The following is a 13,499-nucleotide window of genomic DNA, read 5'->3' as shown; positions in this document are numbered from 1 at the left end:
CCAGGGCATACTGGGGATATGCACACGGCTGTTGCCGGATGGAATTTGTTAGTTTTGCACAGAGTTAAGTTCTGTAGTTAGGCATGGCTGTGTATTGGATTGTGCAATTCTACAATATCCCTGGGACTCAGGTTAGGCTAGTCAACACTGCTTTGTCTTTTAGCATCTAGCCTGGAAATCAAATTATCCCTTGTAACTGATTTCAGGGAAGAAGAAGGGGGGAAAAATACATTCAAAGCACCAGACTGGGAATAGCAGGCATTAACCACAACGAAACCTTAAAAGGATACCCATCTCCACAAACTCTGTCTCCCTTGCTGTGTGCTGGGTAACAACCGAGTGGCCTTTGAGTGGTTAGGGTGTTAAGTTCTCTTGGCTGTGCAAAGGATAGCTAGCCCCTTTCATAGCACCATTAAAAGAAGAGTGATTTGTGATTTCAAAGTTAGCAGCTTGGCAGTGTGCATCTGTAAATTCATAGATCCAAGTGTTATATGGCACCATTTTGTGGCTTTTCAGGTCATGGGATTTGGCCTGTACCTGATGGATGGGAGTGTCAGTAACATCTACAAACTCGATGCCAAGAAAAGAATCAACTTATCCAAAATAGACAAATACTTCAAGGTGAGCTTTACATGTGTGTGCATGTACATATACATATATGTGTGTCTGTATGTAGAGACATTGATATAAATGTGAATTTATATATATAAGAGCTTTTTGACAGATTTTTGCTTAGTTCTGAGCATTGATGATCAATGTTTTTATAAATATCTGCGTTGAATTTTTGCCAAGTGAATCTGTGACTGATTGTGATGTCTATCGGAATGCAGGAAGATAAGAGAGGGTCTTGAGACTTCTCCCCTCTGAAAGCCAGGCTTTCTCTTTCTTGCTCCTTGCTTTGGTTTTGCCCGGATTGAATTGTGTCGAAATGACATCTTACAGTTTCTTCTCTTCTTCATCAGACCGCATGTGCCCAAACCTCTGTTTGTAAAGAGTGCTTCTGGGATCCCAGGGTGTGGGGGGAGAAGGTTTCCTTATCTTCATCTTATTTTGTGTTAGAACCATTCTTTAGAATGAAATATATCTGACAGATACAGGAATAAAAAGGCTTATGCCTATATGTTGTTCAGTCACGCCTATAAGTACGAAGAGCAATGTTTGAGCTCGGTTTCAAAGTACGTCTGTACATTTGACCGGTGTCTCTTACTGCCAGGCGTCATAATAACTCAGTATAGGTACATCAGTGTCCCTTTGCTTCTCCTGTCATTCCGTCTAGAGCATCTTATTAGGCTGTTTCAGTGCAGCTGAGTAGCCAGCTGCTCTGAATTTTCCATGTAATTATAACCGGTTTAATTACAGAAGAAACCCTGCAGAGACGGAGTTCAAGGTAGCACGTAGGAACAGGAGATCATGGTTTGGAAATCTAACATTAATGAAAAACTGTAGATGTGCAATGTATATTTGGATTTTCTTTTAAGCTCTGCGTTAACTGTTAACATTTTAAAGTTCATTTCTTCTGAAGTGTTGATATAGGCATTTGTTGTATACTCCCTGGATACTCTCTTTTCTTAACACGAACATTATTTTTTATATAAAGTATTGCATCTAGGACAGTCAGTCACCTGATTCACGCAGCTCAGGGTAGTTTTTCAGCGACAACTGCCTGTTAATTGTGCAATATGAATAAGCTTGAGATATTGTCCAAGATCCAACCCAGGGTTGGCTAAGACACTGGATCATTACTTGATTTTTTTTTTTAATTTTAAATGGTGTGTGGTTGTGTATTGTTTAGACTGCTTGATTAATCATTTCGCAAACCAGAAAAGGCTATGATCTAAAGCAATAGCACCTTTAGCAGGTTGCTCTGCTAAGACCCCTCTAAGAAACTTGATACTTCCTTCTGTGGTTTGTGGAGCTTTGAGGAATCTGAGAGTCAGCGCACCTTTTTTTTTTTTTTTTTTTTTTTTTGCCAATGCCTGGCTAAAACTATGGCATCTTTAGCAAATATTCATCAAAAGATTCTACAGGGCTTCATAAACCCGGATTTTCCTCAAGAATGTCTGATCTTTCTAATCCAGGCTTCGGTGTTGACGGTAAGCCTCCAGGAGGTAGTTAGGTCTTTATAATCCGAGCAGCATTGGTTAAGACCCAAGCTTGAAACTTTGCGTGCCTGGGTGGAAAGAGAAGCTGGGGACTGACTGAAGTGCTTGGTAACCGCATTGGTACCCACCTCTGGCCCAGGAGGATATTGATGCAGAGGGCTCAAATAAGACCCACGATCCTGGGCTTAGCAAGTTAAGATGCATCTTCTAGATAAGCTCTATGACTGGGGTTGGGTCCCACAACCCACGTACGAAGCCAGGTTGTGGTGGTGTGCAGCTGGAGTCCCCACTGCTCCTACAGTGAGATGGGAAAGTGGGGATAGAATTACCTAGAATCTCACAAGCCAGTTAGCCTGGACTATGACGTGGAGGTCATGGGATAAGACCCTTGCCTATCGGGGAGCAGATGGACGAGGTGGGGAGAGCTCTACTCCAGAAGGGACAGCAACGCTCACCCATGTGATGTCTCTTTGGGGCAGATCTCACTTTTCTCTACCATTTGTTGCTGCTGTTGGTGGTGACATTCAGTTTTTTGCTTTTGTTTTTAATTTAATATTTTGAGGACTATGCACGTGAGCACTGCATGTGCATCACCTCTACCCCTCTTCCAAATTCTCCCCGCCCCTCCCAAATTCATGATGTCTTTTATTTATTGTGCGCACACACATGCACACACCCACCACACACACACACTACTGAGTCCCTTTTGTACGTGTTTCTACCACTTGGGATCAAATGCCTGCTTCCTTACTCAGGTGTAGATAGTAGTCTTGCCTTCTGTTCAGCTGACACAGAAACCCACCTCCTCATTTCGCTGTCTACAATAAACCCGCCTCCTTGGACCAGATGCGAGAAATAAATATACTGAACATGCACGCTGGTGCTAGTGGCTGCCTGGATCAGAGTGCATGGCCACCCAATGCCAGCTTTTCTGTACTTGTGGCTTCCTTTGTTCCTCCTAACCCCAGTTAGGCCAGTCCGTAAGACGTGCAGGTCATTGAATTCCAGGTTGCATTTGGTAGTTTGGCTGACGCTGGTAATTCATTCCTATCTTCGAGGTTTATACGGTGTAATGGAGTCCAGGTGTTTTCAGTATTCCGAGTGTGCTGAGTTTCCCTGGTGTCTGCTGGAATGATCTCCTCTTAGTTCCCTATTCCGACCTTTATTTCGATTAGTTGGGCGAGTGCCTGGTGATCTTATCTTCTTACACAACAGCTCATAGATTTGTTGATTCTTTGTATTTTTTTCCTTGGTTCTGTTTCCTTAATTTCTGCTCTGATTTTTATTTCTTGCTGTCTGGGTGGTTCGGGTTAGGTTTTTTTTCCCTGTTTTCCCCGAATTTGGTGTTGTATCACGAAGTCATTTACTTGTCCTCCTTCTGGTTTATTATTATTTCATCTGTCTGGTGTGTGTGGGTAATTTGGTTTTTTATTATTATTTCATCTCATCTGGTGTGTTTGGGTCATTTGCCTACATGTATTTGCTGCAGCCCAGGTGTTCAGGTCCCAACACTGCACCCAGGGTCGCCAAAAGAAGGCCTCAGAGCAGCAAGGATTTTAGGAAACCTTCATCTGAGTGTCTTTAGGAAGCAAGTTTCTATCTGAATGAGGGAGAAAGACTCAGACATACATGATCTGAGGAGGGTCATGCTCTGTTTGTTTTTTGCTATCCTTTTCCGGGTCCGGTTCTCTTCTTCTAATTCTTTCTAACCTTTAGTTTCAATTCTTTCATACCGATTCTTTTTAATCATCTGTTCACACAGCCTATATACCCATTTTGCAACAATCTTTAGGCAGTGGAAAAGTTACGAAGCTGTTTCTCAGGGTCATAATGCATTCCTCCAGTAAACAATAGGGTACAGAGCCATTTACCATGGCAACGCCTCGGCGGGGCGAAGAGCGCTGGACAGTTCAGTGCTCTTTGCCAAGGGCTGGCATTAAAGTGTCCCAAGCCTAAGAATATATTTTCTCATCCTATACATAGCCCCAGAGTCCAAGGCGGAAAGCCTACAACTTTATTATTCAAGGCTGTGAGGCTAGACCGTCCTGTGGCCCTGGCTGTCTCGGAAATTTTTCCCACATAAAGCAGATTCTCTCTGCACTTGGTTGATTGTTGTTCTTGTCGTACATGTCAATTTTAGGACTAAAACATAAACAGTTAATTAGCTGAGTCTTGAAATGTACCGCATAAACGGAGGTTAGATGTTTGTACATTGTTTTTTTGTTTTTTTGGGTTTTTTTTCGAGACAGGGTTTCACCGTAGCTTTTTTGGTTCCTGTCCTGGCACTAGCTCTTCTAGACCAGGCTGGCCTTGAACTCACAGAGATCCGCCTGTCTCTGCCTTCCGAGTGCTGGGATTAAAGGCAGGTGCCACTTTGTGCAGTGTTAATTGCTAAGGAATTCAGTAGGGAGTGGCTGCCGGTCAGCTGGGCCCGACTAGAGAAACTAGCAAATACTCCAGCAAATACTCCAGGTCCCTCTGTCTAAAAGACCTTGATTTAACAAGCCACACACCTGCAATTCTGTCCTCGTGTCTCATCTGTAGAGAGTAGCTTGCATTCACCAGAAGTGCACAGAACAGGAGGCAGTCATCCTTCTGTGCCCAGTAAATGAACACACTGCTGACAGTTGTGCGAAGAATCCCGTGGCTCTCTCAGGAAGAATAAGATTATGGTATCACACCCGGTAGAATCCGTCGTGTCCGAAGCAGTGGACCCATAAGCCTTGTTTATGAGTTTATCCTCCATCAAACCCTGGCTCGTCTGGCGGTTCAATTTGTCATTCTTGCTTCTTTGTTCCCTGTGCGGTGAAACCAGCAGGGATTCCCCTCCCTCCTCCCCCCAATAACACACCCTCCTTTCCATGGTTCAACTTTACCTCAGCTCTGAAATACAATTGGCAAATAGATAATGTTTGTATTTATGGTGTTATAACGTGATATCTTAATACATGTTTATTGTGGACTGACTAAATCAAGTTCATACCTTTTCATGTAGAGAACATTTAACTGTGTTCTAAGAGTGAATGTCAAGCCATGTAAGATTGTTAAATGTTGTCAGCCGTGGGTCCTCCTCCAGAGCTGAAACTTTACGCCCTTAGGCATCCTTCCAACTTTGCCTGTCTCCTTGTCATGGCTCTGTTTTCTTTCGCTGGTGGGGACGGAACCCAGGGTCCCTGCTAATAAGCATTTGGCTCTGTCTTTAGACTATGAGAGCCATGTTCTTAACCCCTCCCCTCGTCACTTACTTTATGGTGTCCTTTGGTCAACAGAAGTTCTTGGTTTCTTTGTATTCTTAATAAGCCAGTCTTTTCGTTCATACCCACTGAAGACATCCCAAGAATCTTCTGCTAGGTTACCTTTGTGAAGCATTGTGATTCATTTCTTATCTAGATCTGGAATCCTTCTCTGGAATTGGCCCTGTGTTTATTTCTGTGGGAGGTGAGGGTTGACATTCTTAGAATTTTTTTTTCTACTATGGTTATCCAGGTGATCCTGCTTATTGGTAACAAAGACATTTATTTCTCGGTTCCTCTGCAGCCTCTCCCGTACACAAATCAGTCTGTAGGTCTGTGTCTGTCCTGGGTCTCTGTCCTCTATTCTGGCTTCCTTCCTTGACGCAAGGCCATACCTGCTGTCTTAGTTAGGGTTTCTATTGCTGTGAAGATACACCATGACCACAGCAACTCCTTATTTTTATTTTACTTTTCGAATGATTTATTTACTTGTATTTTATGTGCATTGGTGTTTTGCCTGCATGTGTATCTGTGTGAAGGTATCAAGGTCCCTGAAACTGGAGTTACAGACAGGGGTGACCTGTGGTGTTGGGAATTGAACCTGGGTCCTCTGGAAGAGCAGCCAGTGCTCTTAACCACTGAGCCCTCTCTCCGGCCCTCACAGCAGCTCTTATAAAGGAAAACATCTCATTAGGGCTGGCTTATGGTTCAGAGATATAGCCCATTATCGTCATGGTGGGAAGCATGACAAACATGGTGCTGGAGAGGTAGCTGAGAGTTCTACATCTGGATCTGCAGGCAGCAGGAAGGACAGGAGCCACCAGGCCTGGCTTGAGACTGTAAAGCCTACTCACGCAGGGACACACTTTTCCAACAAGGCCACACCCATTCCAGCAAGGCCACACCTCCAATACGCCACTCCCGTGGAGACTCTGGGGCCGGTTTCATTCAGAGCAAGCACCACACTGACTTACTAGCTACTGCCTTCTGCCAGGTGTGCTTATCTGGAAGAGACTCTCCTCCAGCCTTATTCTTCGGATAATCTTAGATGCTAGCCTTCACTTTTCAAGATATTTTCCTACTGAGATATTGACTTGGGTTCCATAAATACAGGTCTGGGCTGAAAGTGTAGCTTGGTAGTGAGTGAGTGAGTGCTTGCTTAATAGACACATGGTCCTGGGTTTTCATCCCTAGCAACAACAACAAAGAATAAACTTGGTGAGAACTGTCAGATTCAGAGGAAACCCCATTTCCCCAAATTCCGAAAGGCAAAAGGAACAATGGCCGATCTGTGGTGCCTGTCAGCGTGCCAGCATTCTGGTCTCCTGAGTCTCTCTGTGTCGCCAGTACTAGTTATCCATTTCAGAGTCCGCGCTAGCATCCTAGCTCCTAGCACCTTCTCCCCTCCACTAACCGCCCTCCAGCTCCCGGGCTTCCCTCTCTCAGCTACTCATTGCCTTACAAGCCTGCTATCTTTGATATGTTCATGCTCTTCCTTTCTCTGTGTTTCTCTCTCTCTCTCTCTGCTGTGCTCCTGCATCTCACTGTGTTTCTCTGTTCTCCATCCCCGCTGTTTACCTCCCTGGCACAGAGAGCCCCAGCTAAGCCCTGCAGGTGCATCCACAAGAGCTTGTTAACGAGGGTACTCAAGGCCCAGTTTGCTGGAAAAGATTCAGTCTACTTTCTCTATCTGCTCTGGATCCCTCCAGAAGCTTCTGGCTGTTCTTTCTCTATATATCCACAATAAATACCTCCCCCTTAGCCATACCACGGAACAGTCATATCAGTTCATACAAACACAATAAACTATTAGGCCTTCTAATACATGAACGTGATATATTCTTCCATCCATTGAGAGTTCTCTCTAGAATCTTAAGGACAGGGTTTTTGCTTTGAGGTCTTAACACATGTTTTCTTTATGAGTGTCATTCTAACCTGATTCCCTATAAATTTTCGACTTCTACATGTTGGTTATTAATTTATAGCAATGCAGCAGTGGTTGGAGCAACAAGGTAGGTTGTCTTTTGGCATATTTTCTATGTGTTGTTTCTTAAACTGCATTTCATTCATTTCAGAGATGTTCCTGTACTGAATGCTTTGCAGCCGTGTTTAATGCAAGCTAAAAGTTAGTGTGAGCCGTTTCCCCTTGTTGTTGTTGATCTGGTGACGGGATGTCCATTGTGATGCTCTCTTCCTTTCGTTATGTGACTGCAGCAGCTGCAGGTGGTTCCCCTGTTTGGAGATATGCAGATAGAACTGGCGAGATACATCAAGACCAGTGCTCACTATGAGGAGAATAAGTCCCGGTAAGGAGAGACTCGACAGGCTGCTAGAACTTCTTCCAGGGCCCTCTGGGCACCTCCAGAGTGTGCATTCCCATGTCTAAAGTAGTACCTTGACATTCCCACAAGTGTGGAAACCGGTGCCCCATATGGTAGCTCTTTGCCAGATATAATTTTGTTTTGAAATTCATTGATCAGAGCACTAAACATTTTAATTTCCCTCTTAAAGCAAGCCACATTTTGAATGTTCAGAGTCCAGTGGCCAGCATGTTGGACAGCGCAGCCTTAAAAATATGTTTGTCATTCCAAAGATTTCTACCACACAGTGCTGACTGAGAATATAAATATATGAAAATAGTTTTCTACACTCAGTAGTGTGGTGAAGCATGCCTGTCAGCCAAGCCTGGGGAGGACCAGAGATTTGCATGTACGTTAGCAAATGTCAGTCAACCCTGGGGAGGAGCAGGGGTGTGCATGTATGTTAGCAGATATCAGCCAATCCTGGAGAGGAGCAGGATGTGCATGTACATTAGCAGAGTTTACAAAATTGTCTCCTGAGGGTTAAACCAGTCCAGGCCTATTTTTGCAAGGTCCCTGGAGCTGAGCCTAGTCTTAAATGATTTTTAATAGAAATAACAAACAAACCATAGATAATGACTGTAATGTCTAAGGCGGAAACACTATGGCCCACGGGTCCTGAAGAACTCAGTCTCTAGGCCTAGAGTAAGCTCAGCTGCGAAGGGTTTGTAGCTTACCATTACAACTTGCTATATGCACGCAGTCTTATTTATTGTAAATTCCACATGGCTCATGGATTTGTTGAGCGCTCATACCCATACCCAACCGGTATTACTTAGCTGTGATTTAGACATTACATTTCTCCTCAGGGGACAGGAGATCTCTACTAGTGAAAGCTTTGTAGTACATCCTTCGGGTTTTGTAGGCCTCAGGCGGTTTCAGTCACCGAATGCTCCTAGCCCCACAGGGTATTCCTCCACTACAGTTGGTGATGTCCTAGGCACTGCACTGGTGCCTCGGGTCATGCAGGGCTTTCTCTCCGTGCCCAGGTGGACCTGCACGTCCTCAAGCAGCAGCCCGCAGTACAACATCTGTGAGCAGATGATCCAGATCCGGGAGGACCACATGCGCTTCATCTCTGAGCTGGCACGCTACAGCAACAGTGAGGTACACACCTACCGCACCCGTGTAGGCTGCACTCAGAGTCACATGCTACAACAGTGAGGTACATGCCTACCACAAAATGGAGGCTGCACCCAGAGTCACATGCTACAACAGTGGGGTGCACACCTGCTGCACCGTGTAGGCTGCACCCAGAGTCACACGCTACAACAGTGAGGTGCACACCCACTGCACCCAGAGCTACACGCTACAGGAACAGTGAGATTACACACCTACCTCACCATGTAGGCTGCACCAGAGCCACACACTACAACAGTGGGGTGCATACCTACTGCACCATGAGGCTGTACCAAGAACCACATTGGCACCCAAAGATTTGCTTTTATTCTTTTGTACTCAAATATTAACGTTAATTGGTTTTTAAGTGCCAGTGTTTTAAAATTCATTTCTTTAAATTGACCAAACCTAAATAGGGGAAGATCCCTCAAACCTAAACCGAAATATTCAAAAACAAAGCAAAACCCTCATACTTGATGAGACAGTGTGGGTTAGCCTTGTCTGTATCGGCTAGGCTGTATGGAATAAAGCTTTTTATCAGGAAAGCACTGGAAGGGCTGGGACTGGTAGACACTTGCATAACACATGTATAGCGTTGCACGTCAGCTCCAGTGAAAAGCCGGATAGGGGGAGAGGGAGGGAGGGGAGAAAGGGAAGGGGCAGAAGAGGGAAGGAAAAGTGAACCGTGTTAGGGTTTCCCAAAGAACAACTCAGGCTAGGATGAAGCAATGGAAACAGATGGAGAGGGAGACCAGAGAGGGTTTCTGATCTGCAGGCCTTGTCGCCTTTAGAAGGGAAGTCAGTTCTCAGGCTGAAGCTAACCGGGGCCTCAAGGTCAGTGCAGGGAAATCCTCTACCCGTCTGGATTGGTCTCATTTTCTCTGCTAGTTAAAGAATTAAATGCAGGGGAAAATCAAGCACAGTGGTTAGCATCAGGGGATGTCTCAGACATAATCAGCCAATGGAAAACACTTTTTTTTAAAAGATGGGGACACACACACACACTCCCACAAGGCACGGGGGGGGGGGGACTCCTTACAAAGCAGAGGAGGACTCTGAAGTTGGTTTCACTTCAAGAGGTGCAGATTTTGAGGGTTCTTGGTGTGTTGGAATGGGGAGAAGGAATCTTTCCCTGTTTAGGGCTGGTCAGTTTCATCGAAGGAAAGGAAGCTGCTACACTCACAATTTTGGGTAAATGTGTTCTGGTCTAGCCTTGAACTTGTCGGCCTGGTCTGCCTGTAGGGGGCCCAGCTGCCAGGCCTTTATCTCGAGTTAGGAAGGCGAGGGCAAGTTAGCAGGCTGTGTGCCACCTTTGCTATCTCTCTGGGGTACCTTTATCAGCTTCCCAGTGATCCGTTTAACTCCTAGTCCCTCAGTACGTGCCGTTGGGAAGTGTGGGCCTGGAGTTGAGTTAGGGAGAGGTTTATGGTGCTATAACTCAACTTATAGTACAATCAATGGTTGAGATTCCATAACTGGAAGATGGTTATATCTGATGAGCTGTGCAGCTATCATGAAGTCCCTTCCTACCGTTCTATTATCCCAAAGAAATATCACGCTCATCTTGTCTGTGTGGATATGCGTAGTTGAATCATTTCACCTAAGTGAGTCACACAGCATGAACCCTGAGGGAGGTAGCTGGAGGAACTTCTGCAGTTACACTGCTAGGTCACAGGTCTGAGTGAGCCTCGGGGTTGGGTTGAGCTTTAGAAGCAGTGTTCTGGACCAAGGAGGATGTAGCAGCAGAGGGCAGGAAGGTCCAGGTTGCAGTTCTGGGTGGCCAGATGTTGAAGCACCCTGGCAGGAATCAGCAGAGATTGCCTGGGAGGGGGCGCGAGGTTATAGAAAATGGCAGATTAAAAGAACCTGAGAGAGAAAACACAGGCAAGACCGGGAGGACTAAAGGTGAATACCAAACAGCCCTGAGTTTTTTTCTCAGCCAGCATATATACTAATTACAGGCAAAAGGCAGAACAAAGAGCAGTAAACCACCTCCTGCGCTGTCCTTGAGAGGAAGCTCAAGTCGGTGCACAGTTGCACGCAAGAATTCAGTTAGCAGCAAGCAGCTGCTAATCACTAACCAGGACTGCCTCTGGCTGGTGGACACCAGAGAAAATCTTTTTTCCCATTCACCACAAGAGGGCGCAGGAGCTCAGGACGGATGGCTGCGAGCCACGGTGTAGAAGCCGGGAATCGAACTCGGGTCCTCGGGAAGGAAGCACGATTGGGCCGCGAACAGTGCTCTTAACAGCTGAGCCATTTCTCCGGACGGTTACCAGCGCACATCTTAATAGAATAATGTACTCTTTCATCTGGGCAAAAAAATGCTCTTTCTATGGGTTAACACAGACATTACCCATGGGCCTCAAGGTTACTGGAAAAAGCAGAGTAGGCAGGCTTGAACTCAGATGACTTCTTTAAGTCAGAATGACTCCAGATGGAAACCGAGTCACATGAGGGCTCCCACAGCCAAATAAGTGGATGGGTGGATGAGTCGACTGTGTCTTCTATGGGACCAAGCTGAGCAGAAGCCCCTGGGACAGTTGGGCTTTCTGTCCATCTCTGCACACACATGCTTGGCGGTCAGGTGACATCTAGGCAGACTGTTTCTCTGGTGGAGTTTGGTGTCCGTATTCACCTCCTTATCGGATCTAGGTGAGGGAGTTAAGCTCTTTTCTCGGTCTAGTGTGGTCAGATAGGTTGTCATCTGCTTTTCCTCTGTGATTTTGATCTGCCTATATATTAAAATGGTTTTCATTTACTTCGATAAAGATGACACCTTTTTTACTTTTAGGGATCAGTGATTTATGTGTGTGTCCCTTGTAAAGGGAGGGCTCTATAGCCTTCCATGCCTACCAAATGTCTGCATCAACCTGTTACTGTGTCAAATGCTCAAAAGTGGAGCCCAATGCTGCTTGTAAAATGAGATTTATGAGGGTGAGGCACAGCCTGAACAACCAGTCTCTACCATTGTGAGGCAACATAGGTCAGAGCTCAGGCTAGTGTCAACGGGCTTGGATTTAGGCTGTCCTCCGACCAGTGTTGTTGAACATCCTTCCCTGTATTGATCAGGCAGCTGTTCGTGTCTTTTGTACAAATGCCTGCTCAGGGGACTGAGCTCAGAGCTCAGCACTAGTGTCTGTCCAGTATACGTGAAGCCCACCTCCAGCACTGTGCGATCAAAACAAATAACCACCACCACAACAAAAACCCAAACAAGAACAAGAACAGAAAATGGTGCAGACCTAGGACCACAGCGCTGAAGAAGCAGGCAAAGACCAGCAGTGAGTTCAAGTCGGTCTGAGCTATGTAGAAGACTCTGATCGCTTTGTGGGATTTTTGTTTTGTTTTTGCATATGTGACTTTGAAATAGACTCCTAGAGTAGGTTTTCTGGACGCTACGTGAGCTTTTCGAGGAGAAAGAAACAAGTGTCTGTTCACCCCAATTAGTGCGTTAATGGCAAATCAAAGAAACTGTTCTACCGGAGTCTAGTTCGTGAACTAGTGAGTTTAACTGGGGCGACTTGCAGGAACGTGATGGTTTGCAGATAGTTACGTACTACCGAACCTTTAACTGCTCACACACCTGAAAGGGGCAAGCAGGGCCTCTAGTGGCCTCTTTACACAGCCTTCATGAATGTCCGTAGGTCCCCTGAGAGAGGGGCCAGGGGGATGTCATACCCAGAGAGCTGTGTTGCACAGCAGTAAGGAAGGAAGCTTGGCGGGTTTTCTCTGAATGCCTTTGCCTGTGTACCCTAGGTGGTCACCGGGTCTGGCCGGCAGGAGGCCCAGAAGACAGATGCTGAGTACCGGAAGCTCTTCGACCTGGCTCTGCAGGGCCTGCAGCTTCTGTCGCAGTGGAGCGCGCACGTGATGGAAGTGGTAGGCACGGCGGCGTTCTCCGTGTGTTTGGAAGTTCGAGCAGCTACATGTGTAGCCACTCCTGGTTGGTTAGGGGTGCTTTTCCTCCATGTCACATGAAGGGCCTCATCTTTTGAGATATAAATTGGAAAGCTGGCCAACAGGATCATTGCTTTTCTTTCTGTGCCTGTTTGTTTATATGAGGCAGGGGAAGAGAGTGTGCCAAGGCACACACCTTATAGGACGACTTGGCAATGGCAAGATTGTCAGTCACCAAATTTGGGTCATCAGGCTGGATAGCCAGTGCCTTCACCACCTCCCTAACTCTCAGTCTCCTGTTTGGACCAACATTTGACTCTTTGGAGTTGTACCCATGAGTATCTTTAAGGTTTAGTAAAATGTTTCTGGTAGCTATGAAGATTTAAATAACTGTAATTTGCATGTGTCTTTCCCTTTTAAAAGTCTATTTTAGTCAGATAAACATTATGCAATTGGACACATACATGATCATTTGAAAAGCATACTTTTGTTGTAAATACAAATAAATCGCCTGAAGTTTTACTTACTCAGCATACGACAACTTGGACATTTTGCCTGGGTTAGTTCTTAAGCCTGGCTTATATGACTGAGTGCTGTTTTTTGGAGGTACTAGTGTGTGTTTGTGTATGCACGCATGTGTGTGCATGTGCGTGTATGTATGTAAGAGACACTTTTAGAAAGCAATGTGTGTGTGTGCGTACATTTGTGTGTGTGTGCAAGAGACACTTAGAAAGCAGTGTGCGCGTGCATGTGTGCGTGCACACGTGTGTGCGTGTGTAAAAGAC

The 13,499-nt window shown here is 45.6% G+C and overlaps 1 protein-coding gene across 1 annotated transcript in view; it reads left to right on the top strand.

Moving 5' to 3' along the window:
- Positions 1-13,499, top strand: part of Cyfip1 (cytoplasmic FMR1 interacting protein 1) — a 76,609-nt gene that overhangs the window by 33,114 nt on the left and 29,996 nt on the right. The window contains 4 exon segments of the mRNA XM_050140430.1: positions 517-621; positions 7,550-7,641; positions 8,685-8,802; positions 12,574-12,696. Of these exon segments, the coding sequence (XP_049996387.1) occupies positions 517-621; positions 7,550-7,641; positions 8,685-8,802; positions 12,574-12,696 (438 nt within the window).

The sequence above is a fragment of the Alexandromys fortis genome, unplaced genomic scaffold (assembly GCF_014885135.2).
Source record: "Alexandromys fortis isolate MF-2015 unplaced genomic scaffold, M_Fortis_MF-2015_v1.1 scaffold_39, whole genome shotgun sequence".
Classification (NCBI taxonomy): Eukaryota; Metazoa; Chordata; class Mammalia; order Rodentia; family Cricetidae; genus Alexandromys; species Alexandromys fortis.
This window is presented reverse-complemented; position numbering and strand designations above follow the sequence as displayed.